Source organism: Poecilia formosa, unplaced genomic scaffold (genome assembly GCF_000485575.1).
Source record: "Poecilia formosa unplaced genomic scaffold, Poecilia_formosa-5.1.2 Scaffold618, whole genome shotgun sequence".
NCBI classification, from domain to species: domain Eukaryota; kingdom Metazoa; phylum Chordata; class Actinopteri; order Cyprinodontiformes; family Poeciliidae; genus Poecilia; species Poecilia formosa.
Genome location: NW_006800557.1, coordinates 57,835 through 69,170, shown reverse-complemented (window position 1 = coordinate 69,170; position 11,336 = coordinate 57,835). Strand labels below are relative to the sequence as shown.

Genomic DNA, 11,336 nt, shown 5'->3' with positions numbered 1-11,336 from the left:
TTGCAGTTGCTTTTGGGTGATTCACTTTTAAAGATGTAGAGAAATTCTTTCTTTGTTAAACAGCTGAAGATCAGACATTTGCCTTATTTCTGGACTTTGACTAGGTCAGGCTAACACATAAAAACTCTTTGATCTAAATGAGTATTTTGTTTTTGTGGCTGTTTGTTTAGGGTTTAGGGCAACTTCCTTTGAATAATGGTTGTATTAGAATGGTCTGGCCTTCTTTCAGAAAGGCCAGATGTAAGGAGTGAATAACTAATAATTGTAGCCTTTAACCAATCAAAAAAACATATAAACACGCTTTCATTCATGTCTGTATTTATTCTGAGATGAACTTGAAAACTTTAATTTTACTCCTAATTAGCCATTTCACAGATGTAGAAATTTGGGCCAATATTGATGTTTGATATTATTGTTTCTTTTATGGCCAATAACTGACATTTATTCTATAGGTTTTTTCCAAGCCTTTTGACACCATGAAAAAAAATGCATACACCACTCACATTGCTTGACTACTTTAGTTAAATGCCCCACAGTTCTGCAATTCGTCAGTATCATTGTCACATTGCCACACAAATACCACATGGCCAATCCTCTGCTTTCCTCCTCATGAAACATATGCACAAATGCCAAAGAGATGGAAATAAACATTGATTATTGAAATCAGTTCAGTTTTACTCATGGGACCAAATATGTTAAAAATCGTTCCATACTAGGGGTGCACCGGTTGCAAGTTTCTGAAAGACCACTGATCTCTAAAAAGGCTAACCTGATGATTCTGATTTTGGCCAATACCGGTTTTTTTTTTGTTTGTTTTTTTTGTCGAAAAGTTGTAAATATAGCAATGAAGTTGGCAACAGTAGAGTGGCTATCATTAACCATGCATGTGCAAACATGACCTGGTGGGCAAGTCTATCAGTCTGTCCTCTCTTATGGCAGAGCAAAAGGCAACAGTGTCTGGTTTTCAGACCTTTGCAGAGATAAATACAATCGATGGATGAGATTGGTTTCACATGTAAGTATCGTCCGATCGCCAATTTGTCGGTGCACCCCTGTTTATACCGATGTTGATGCAGAATATATTGTGCATCCCTATGATATATTAACACCGGGTGACTTCTTAAGGCAGTCAGTTGGACTCACAAGGCTACATGATGTTGGGTACACACCAAATGTTGACTGTTGATGACTGTATTGTTTGTAAGCAATTCACATTTTCCCCTTACACTTCCTCCCTTCTCCACCAACACGATGTTTGTGATGATGCTAAAGATTTAGTCTACACTCTAAAAATCCCAATGAAATACATTGATTTTAATCTGACAAAATATGGAAAACTTAAAGCAACATAATTATTTTTGTGTCGTAAAAAGTCAACCCTCTGGTGTTGTGTGGTAGACATTTAGATCTAGTCTATTTCTTCTTTTTACAAGCACTTTTCAAAATAAATTTCAACAAATATTCATAGTGCAAATCTGTAATTTTGCACCGTGTGAAGTATTTATTAGTGGTTAGGCTTATAAATTCAAATTAATTTGTTATTTAATTCACAGTTTTCTTTTTTTCCCCTTTCACCTTGATTTAGCCAAAGACATTAGAAAGTGTAGTGGATATTTCCCTCCAGTCACTGACTCCTTCTCTCACGGGTCCTCAGGACTCTCTTCTCTCCAACAGACAGAAAGGCAGGCAGGCAGCCCTCCACCAAGCCGATAAAAACACAATGGAGTAAGTGTTGCTTTCAGACCCCGACCCTCTTCTGCTGTCCATTTTACAGATCTCTGCTTTTATTGTGGTAGAACATCAACACACAGTTTGCAGTGTGAGAATATGCTTCCTGTGTGGGAGCCGTATTTTTTATTTTTTAATTTTGCAGGAAACACTTTAGAATTATTGAGCACATTTTTACACACTGAAACTTTATGGTCAAGTTTTAAACTGGTATCAGGAACTTGATGTTTATCAGCTAGCTGTTAGCTAAACTTGATTTTCAAATTAATTTAGCTTACCACAAGAGAGAGACCTTGTACCCTCAGTGCTGCTCATATCCAAATAACAGATTTGATCAACAACAATCTGTTTTTGATCTGCCTCTCCCAGCTGGTCGTCATCCTCCACCTCCAGCTCCATGGCGAGCAGCAATGTGACCAACAAGAATGACCCCCACTCCCTGAACTCCCGAGTCTTCATCGGCAACCTCAACACCTTGCTGGTCACCAAGGCCGATGTGGAGGCCATCTTCTCCAAGTATGGCAAGATCGTCGGCTGCTCCCTCCACAAGGGTTACGCCTTCGTGCAGTACTCCAATGAGAGGAACGCCAGGGCTGCCGTGGCTGGGGAGGATGGCCGGATGATCGTCGGGCAGGTGTTAGGTAAGGGCGACTGACCATCAACTCTAGTTGGCAAGGGTTGGTATCCTTCATGTTTTAGATGTATCCCTGCGGTAGAAGACCTAAATCAACTGCTCCACAATTTTTCATTAATCTCTGTGGAGTCCTGATAATTTTCTATCCATCTTATCCAGGTGTGTTAAACTTATACAAGACAGAAAACATACATAACAACAAACTGATTTTGAACAACACCTATCTAAAAGTCTTGAGAGATTCCCCAAAGGCTGCTTGATTTATTGCACAAAACAGCTGAAATACTTAAATCAAAAGGAACCAAATTTAATTTTAACCAGGTGGATGGAGCTTAGATGTTCTCCCGGTGAATATGTGGATCTTCTCTGGGTACTCCCTTACATTAGGTCAGTTGGTTAATCTAAATTGCCCTTAGGTGTGAGTGTGTGCGTGTACTGTCCTTTGACAGATTGATCAGTTGTTCTGCACGTACCTGGGGTTTTGCCCAGTGACCTATTAGGCCATTACCACCTATTCTACTTCTAACATTGACACGGCTGGGACACAAAGTACAGAGGACATCAGTGAAAGTTTTCAACAAGGTCAATGTGACTCATTACCTAAGACTTGCAGTAAGTTATTGCTCAGTTGTCAGATGCATGTACAAGCAAATAGCAATTTTTCATCTTTTTGTGTTGTGCCACAGGCTAATCACTATTAGGAAAATATGTCTGTAAGTTGTAGCTGGCTAATTTAGCTGAAAATTCTGTTTGACTTGCAGAGTCCTATTTGGTGCTAAGTTTAAAAGACTACTTCTCAGTTTTTAAGGAATCTTGATTGTACTTCATTATCAGCTACTCCAGTCCTAGTAGACTGCTGAAGTGTGAGCTGGATTTTTCTACGGCAAAAGAGAAGATTAATAACATCTAAATGTGTCTCATGAAATCCTTATCCCATAGCTGTAAACCCCTAAATCAGGATTCTTAATTTTTTCCAAAGTGCCAAGGGCAGCACTCATCAAACGCCTACTACAAGAGCTTAACTCTGAGTCATGAGTATTTTGCCTTTTAATTTATTTATTGAAGCGGAGGAAATCAAAGCGAAGATTAGTCTTTTTATGATTTTGCCTAAATGGCTTAAGCTGTAACATCTGTCTGGTCCATCATTGACATTATGATACTTTGTAGATTTCAAAAGCAAAAAAAAAATCACCAATATTGTGCTGAAAATGCTAGTATCAAAATTAACTTTAGGTAATATTAATACCTAATTTTGTGACAAACTGTACTTCCTTTAGTATTCCGTAAAATCAAAGAGCCCAGAAAAAGGTATGATACATCGAAGAACTTAGGTGTTTTATGTTTTATCCCAGTGGTGGTAAATTATGGTCAAGCATCTTCAGAACATCTAGAACTTGTCTAATATTTAACAGGTTCTGTTAGTTAAAGGTTATTGTCTTGCTTAGAAAAAGATCCAGTGACAGAATTATTGCTCTTTTTTTTGTTTGGTGGAACAGCCAAGTCTCTCTGCTGCCCTCTAGTGCTAAATGTTAAGCATTAAAATAAATGCTTAACATTTATTTTAATTTTAGCATAAAAACATATGCTAAGATAAAAAAAAGTTCATCAAGACAAAGACAAGAACAGTAGAATATTTTCCCAGTAGCAAATCACCCACCCCCACTACAGCTTCTATTGTAAGATTCTATTGTAATCTTCTCAAGAAGATTACAATAGAAGTTAGTAATGTTGTTACATAGTTGTGATCAAATTCTCATTTGAATAATAAAAAAAAACACTCTTTCTTCTAAACTTCAGTGTTTTCCTTCCCGCAGACATTAACCTGGCAGGTGAGCCGAAGCCTCGCCGATCGAAGACGGTGAAACGATCAGCAGGAGACATGTACAGGTGTGTATCCCTGCTGCTCAGTTTCTAAATAACAACATAGCAATATATGATTGTATTTGAAATGCTTACTTTAAGGGGTATAATTGTGTTCTATGCTGTTTTCTTCCCTGCAGTTCATCTTTTGATTTGGATTATGATTTCCAAAGAGATTACTATGACAGGTATCATGTTTATTTTTATTATCAAGGATTAAATATTCATATTTATATCATTACACTGTCTTCAGCCATTTTCATGTCCAAATATAGTGTAGACATTTCTTCCTTTTTTCCATCCTTACCCTAAACTAAATAAATTATTGTTTAATTCGTTGAATGAGAATGCTGAAGCTTATTTGACGGCATGTAACATCATCTTCTATCACCTTCAGAATGTACCCATACCAGTCTCGGGTGCCTCCTCCCGCCCCACCTCCTCTGTCACGTGCCGTGGTCCCCTCGAAGCGCCCCAGGGTGATTCTGAGCAGCGGGGTAAGCCGAAGGAGCAAGACCGCCTTCTCCTCAACCTCCTCCAAGAGCAGCCAGAGGACCTCCCGCACAAGTAGGTCCCAACAGCCGGGCTGACGGATACATGAAGCGGTTAGATTTTCTACCTGTCTTCACTGCAATAAACAAGTGGAACTCCATAAGATTGAAGAGAAAAGGGAGCAGCCTGGTTCTCCAAATTAATCTGATTTTCTGACCATCAGTAGAAAATTGAAGTTGGTGGTGTATGGCAATGAAATGCCAAAGTAGACTTTGGCCAATGCCTCGTGGCTACAAGTGTAGAAATAATTTTCCTTTGACTGTGATGGATCTTTACCTACATTTGATTGTGAACCTTAAATGTTGATTGTTTGGAAACCTGAAATCCTGCTGCACATTTCTTAAAAGTATCCAAAACCCAAGTGAGACCCTAATATTTCCTCAGATGCCGAACAGAACTTGGAGTTTTACCAATCAGCAATTGCCTTAAATGCCCTACGATTGCACAGGACAGTCATTTTGGGAGACTTTAATGTGTATCCACACACATATCAACTGTTGTTTGTCCCACAGTGAGGACAGACGATTTACAGACCATCAAGAGAGAGCTGACACTGATTAAACATAAGGTGGACTACCTGCTGGACAGCTTGGAGCACATGGAGAAGGACCACAGTAAGAAGTCGGGTAGGCCTGCAGATTCATATGTTACTGAAGAACTAACTGCATCAATCTTCCCAGAAATGTCATTTGTTTGACAAAAAAACACAAGGTGTCCCATGCACAGTTCACTGTTAGTTTATGTTTCTGAGTTTTTGTAGTCTGTTCCAAGGAGTGTTTTTTTCTGTGAATCCCATTCAAATGCAGGGGCAGCTTTACGATATCTGGTAGTTTTTAATGAAGTTCAGGCTGCAGAATCTTCAAGTCTTCCCATAGTTTCTTAATTAGATCTAGGTCTGAAATTTTACTAGGCCATTCTAAGACATAAATATGCTTTGCTCACAGTAACAAGAAATGCCTTGAGACACTAAAATCAAAATACAAAATTCAAATTAACCACCTCAAAAATTTTTTATGTTTTACAAACATTGCAAATGAACATAACAAAATCTTAAAACACAAAATTTTAACAATTTCAAAGATAAGTTAAAAACAAACAATTAAAGTCTTCACTTTGAGTATAAATCTACCCATTCCATCAATTCAGTATTATTTCATTGTCCATTATAATTTTTTAAGATTCTTTTTAAAATTTACTTGATCAGTAAAAGAAAACACCATGAAATTGGTTAGCTGTGTCCAACATGGATTGTATTTGTTAGGTGATGTTCTCTAATAAACCTACGAAGCCTCCACAGAACAACTTGTTAGTTCATAAATATTTCAAATTCATAAATCAAACCCAAATTTCGGTCATTTCGGTCTCTTTAATTCATTTCTATTTTTTCTACTTGGTTGGATCTATTTTTCTCTCCTTTCCAAACAGAGATGAAAAGCTCCAAGCCAGAACCCGGCGAGGTGTCTCCGCTCCACTCATCCACTTCCAGCAAGAAGGAGGGCATCCTGAAGAGAGCCAGAGGGAGCCAGGAGATGAACGACTCGGAGGAGGACGGAGACCTGCTGGAGGATGAGGACGAGGTGAACCCAAGCAACATTTTTGTAGCTCCGTTTTCTTTTAAAAACCCTCCCGCGGTCTTAGAGCGACGCTCGGAAGGACCGCGCCTGAAACCACGCAAAACAAAAACTTCGTAATAACGCACGTGAGCTCCGGACCGCGTGGGATCCACGTGACTCCGTCTATTAAGACCGCGGGATGTTTTTAATTACCCAGTTCTCTTCTTCTCCTCCTCTGTTGCGTTGAATTCTATTTTTCCTGCTTCTCTCCGCAGGTGAAAAGCAGAGGGCGAGACGAGGACGACGGCGAGCAGGAGGAAGGAGAGGACGACGGCGACAGCACCAACGGAGACGAGTCCTGAACGGGTCACGGAGAGAACACACAAACCCGAACAAAACAAGTCGTGTGTCAAACTTTCTCCACACCACAGTTATCTGCTCGTTTCTGCCAAAGTGCTAGAATTTTTACACGGCTTTGACTTTCCCACAGGTTAGAAGTGAATTCCTCTTTATCTCCTTTTTTATTAAATGTTTCATGTGTTTCCTCTGAATGGCCCTCTGCTGCTAGTAGACAAGTGTAGTTTTTCCTACATTTGGTGAAAATTGAAGTTGGGCAGATGAGAAATGTAAATGATTTCATGTTTGGGAATTTTGCTGCATGTTTAGCTTACAGCTAGCTGGAAGTTTTTAGGTTATGGTGTAAAACAACACTTTCTCACTGGCCCACCTACCAGCATTATGCTATATTAAGTGCAACTTCTTCCTCACTGAGAGATAATAAGATTTACTGTACAACAAAAAGAACTGCTCATTTTTTTTTCATCTAAAATCTGTTTTCTTGCATGTGTTCTGTTTTGTTAGTTGATTATTTTAATGTCTTTTTGACTGTTGACTTGAACAAAATGATATAAAATTGCTGCAACCATGTTTCTAAAACCTTAAAAAAAATAAATACTGCTAATCCTGCTGCAACGCTGCATCCCAACCAGCAGGTGGCAGCGTGCACCAACTACAAGAGAATAATGACCTGTTTGTGTTCCTCAGACAATCACTCCTCATTTTTGCTCCTAAGATAAATCGTGATCATGCACGTAGTCCACCCTTCCTCCCTAGACAAATTCTGTTGGTTTAAAATGTCTTTTAACTAGAACTGACCTCGGTCCAACTCCGTTGGCTTCCATGTCCACCTGTATGTTTCCTTCTTGACTTCACAGCCAAATAAAGTTTTATCCTGTTCTGATTTGTTTTCTTTTTCTTCTATTGTTGGGGATAAAATGCTTAATTTCTTAAGCAAGTTACGACTGGCTCAAGGTCATAACAAAACGGGAGACCATGCAGGGGTTAAAGTGCATTTAAATTAATATTTATTAACAAAACCAACAATGGATTGTGGATATCAGTATCAGTGGTGTAATGCAAATGCTTGGATGTGTTGTATGAGTGCACATGGAAGTGTTGAAGTGCAAAGACAAACTCAAATGTGCAAAAAGGAGGGGAGCTGAGGCCTGGCAACAAACACCACGAGTGTCAATCGGCAGAGTGGACGCTGAAGGCGACACAGAAGACGGAGACAGCCAGGTTCAAGTACTCTGCGCTCCCAATCAATGAACCAGAGACACCTGCAAAGGGGAGGAGCACAAAGACAGACAAAAGCAACACCTGCAGCCCAGCCTACAAGGCCTAGGGCCGTAACAGAGCGTAAACAGCAGGGATGTCCAGAAACGATCCCAGGAATCACCGCTGGGTTCAATCACAGTATCTTTAAAGGATCACCTTGAGGATGCATTCCTGCTTAGTCCACTTTAAATCAAACTCCATTTTCTTCGTCTGGGTTTGTTTGGGGAGATGTGAATGCACAATTGAAGTCTGGTCTGCCTAAAATTCTAGGTTTTGGTTAAGTTAAAGTGAACTCTGGTGCAGTTAGAATGCATATATATGAATACTACCAGACCGGAGACCATTCCAAAAGCAGTAAGCAGACTACAACACAGGGCATTCTGGGTAAATACAGATTAAACAAACTCACAAGTCTAGGAGATTAACTAGCTTGTGGTCTTTTGTCAGATACAAAAAAAAATCCAACAACTGCTAAAATCTGATGCTGCTCCACTTTTGTTTAGTGTTTGTGAAGAAGGAAGTTGCTCTCCTGTCTTCTTCAGAGGTTTTCATGTCATTTCTTTCAGTGGTTCTTGGTGTAGCGCCACCACAGGCGAGAGTGTGAAGGAACAGGTTGCTCAAAAGGGTTTGGTTCATTTGAGACAGTAAAGTATAAAAGCGAGCTGCTCGTGACAGCAAATAAGCGTAAGAGTAAAGATTTATTATTAAACTGGGAGTTTTTTGGGTTTTTTGCCTTTGTGCTTGTGTCATGTTACTTATTCTGCATCATGCTCAGGATTTCCCAGGAAGCCATCTGGTGTAGGACAGCGGTGAGTGCACAAAGCAACTGAAACACTGTTTTCAGCGTTTGACATGCAAAAGAAAATGGTAAGTTTATAAAGTTCAAGTAAGTTTTCCATAAGTCTTATCTGTCAGCGATTAAATGGAATTTAATTGAAATATGTTGTGAGCCAAATTTCCAGAGTGGAGGCACGCTAGCGCTGTCTTAGCATACTAGCACTTTTTTTTTTAGCATGCTAGCTCTATGTTAGAGTGCTACATTTATGTAATCACTTGCGCAAAATGTGAGAGTATAAAAAACGGTAACGATGTGTTTTGGAAATGCATCACACTGACTGAAAATTTAGGAGAGGCGTTTTCAGGACATAGCGGTTTTAAAAAAACAAGCTAAACTAGTTAAATAAATGCACTAAAATAAAAGCTATTTGCCATTTTATAAAGTTTGACAGCAGCTTGGTCACAACAGCAAAGTGCTCTTATGAACACAAAAACGGTGAACATTTTAAAGAGGTAAACATAGTTCATACATCTCCCCAGATCTGTCCGTTTCCATCTTGCATAACTAGGAGTATAATTTTGGAAACAGCACTTCCTGAGTTGTAAACAAGAAGAATAAAGTTGCATAGGACGCAGTTTGTAGGCTGCAGACCACAACTTCACTCCTGCATATATTTATACACATTCTGGCCGGAATACACACACTGAATTGTGAATTATGCAACGCAGTGTAGCACAGAATTCAGCTTCGGCTTTTATTCAGTCTTTATAATGAGCAATTGTCAGAAAACGTCCAGAATTTTAACACATTTTACCCTCCTGCCTGAAAAACGCCTCCTTACAGCTACGCAATATGCTGCCAGAAATCTTTGGAGGAACTTGGAACTTGGAGAAAGAAACAGGAGAAGGAGGGGAAAAAAATTCAAAGAGGGATGCTAAAAGGCGAGAACTAAGTTGATAAGAAGCGCTCTTCTCGCAGGGTGAACTGTGATTAACAGGGGAAGGGAAGAGAATGAAAGCAGGGATGAACAGGCCACAGAGGAGCAGGGACAGATGGAGGGGCAGCCAACAGATGGAGAGAAGGCAGAAAGAGCGGAAAAGATTTCTGGCCACTTGCTTGGGGGGGAGAAGCTGAAGAATGTGGAAATGGTGTAACAGTTGGAGTGAACCCTCGCAGGGCTGTGGCCTCTGTTTGCTACACTGCTGGATGCTCTTTCACTGCACAGCTACCCTGACAAAACAGGGATATTTGCAACAGTCTGGAGTCATTGAGCGTCTTTTAAAGAAGCAGTGTCATGTAAAATTGACTTTTTTGAGCTTTGCATCATTCTATAATGTTATTCCCATATCAAAAACTCCTCATACCTGGAGTGTTGCCTTGATCCTTTCATGCATGTTTGAGAAATTCTTTAATCTCCATGGCAACCATTCAGCTGTCCTGAACACCTGGGTGGACCTAGCCCCGCCTTCAATGACACAGCTCCTCCTCTGAGCTGCACGACTCTCTCCCACGACTCCTCCACTCAGCTCCTTCAGACTAGCCAGTAACAATTGGCAAACATCTGCTGAGCTCATAATATGAGCTACTTCTCAGAGCAATGCTGGTGAAAACGTTGTTAAAGGGTTAATAGGAGAACGATGTTGTGATGACTTCCTGAAGGTGGAGTTTCAGAAAGAGGAGGAGTTTTTTTTATTAAAGAGACGGAGGCACAAATTCACGGCATCAAATTACAAAGTAAAATTTCTTTATACATATAGCATTTTTAACAACTGAAGTTATCATAATTACTTGATGTGCTTAGAAAACAAAAAATACTGCCCCTTAAAAATCAATTGAAAGGTTTGAAACCTTAGAGGGAACCCACATGAAGTGATGTCAGATCACACTGGGTCGGATCAGATGACATTTATCCCGCGGGCCGTCTCCCATGTCATCAGAGCGACCGCATGACAACTTCAGAAATAGCAAGACAATGCACACTAGGAGCCTAAGATTCTGCCGACTGGAAGGCTTTGAATCTGGAGCTCTCACGGGAACAAGCTCCGCCCACCAATGCATATTTCTCACAAATGTGCCACAGTTTAAGAGGAAATAAACAGACTTAGAAAATGTATACAGTGTACTGCCAAAAAGCATTGTTGCAGCATGCCAACATCCATAAAAAAATCGATCGACCAAAATAACTTTCCTTACACACTTTCTGCTGAGTGTAAACTGGGCAACATCTCTTGTCTCGTAGCAGTCGGCTCGTCCTGGTACAACGACGGGGGGGCTTAGTCAAAGTATTAGTGGTTATAATTCATTTGGTTGTGACAGCTGAGCCCACTGTAAGCATCCTGGCTCAGCTGGCGTACATCAAAGTGGCCAAGCCATTAATAATGCTGTTAGTAACACCGGAGAAAGTCAAATATTCCTAATAGCCTTCTCAGGATGCTTCCTGCTGGGCTGTATTCAGACACCTGCGGGGAGAGTGAAGTGTGCTTGTTAAAGTAATTGCAGATAAGCCGTTTCAATAGAAAGTGTATCCGTTCGCATCAGCTGACGATGTTATCTGTTTCTGATGGGTGAAAACAATATTGACTGTATTTAATGGTACAGGAGCATCGTGAGGAAC

The 11,336-nt window shown here is 40.1% G+C and overlaps 1 protein-coding gene across 4 annotated transcripts in view; it reads left to right on the top strand.

Moving 5' to 3' along the window:
- hnrnpc (heterogeneous nuclear ribonucleoprotein C) overlaps nt 1–7,152 on the top strand; it is an 11,823-nt gene extending 4,671 nt beyond the window's left edge. For 2 of the 4 annotated variants that reach the window (XM_007541575.2, XM_007541576.2), the window contains exons 2-9: nt 1,655–1,725; nt 2,098–2,369; nt 4,177–4,249; nt 4,363–4,410; nt 4,620–4,789; nt 5,287–5,400; nt 6,200–6,351; nt 6,603–7,152. In XM_007541575.2, the coding sequence (XP_007541637.1) occupies nt 1,721–1,725; nt 2,098–2,369; nt 4,177–4,249; nt 4,363–4,410; nt 4,620–4,789; nt 5,287–5,400; nt 6,200–6,351; nt 6,603–6,689 (921 nt within the window). In that variant the 5' untranslated portion in view covers nt 1,655–1,720 and the 3' untranslated portion in view covers nt 6,690–7,152. The remainder of the gene's footprint in view (nt 1–1,654; nt 1,726–2,097; nt 2,370–4,176; nt 4,250–4,362; nt 4,411–4,619; nt 4,790–5,286; nt 5,401–6,199; nt 6,352–6,602) is intronic. The other 2 variants (XM_016665776.1, XM_016665777.1) reach the window with 2 other exon arrangements.
- Nucleotides 7,153–11,336: the final 4,184 nt, after the last annotated feature.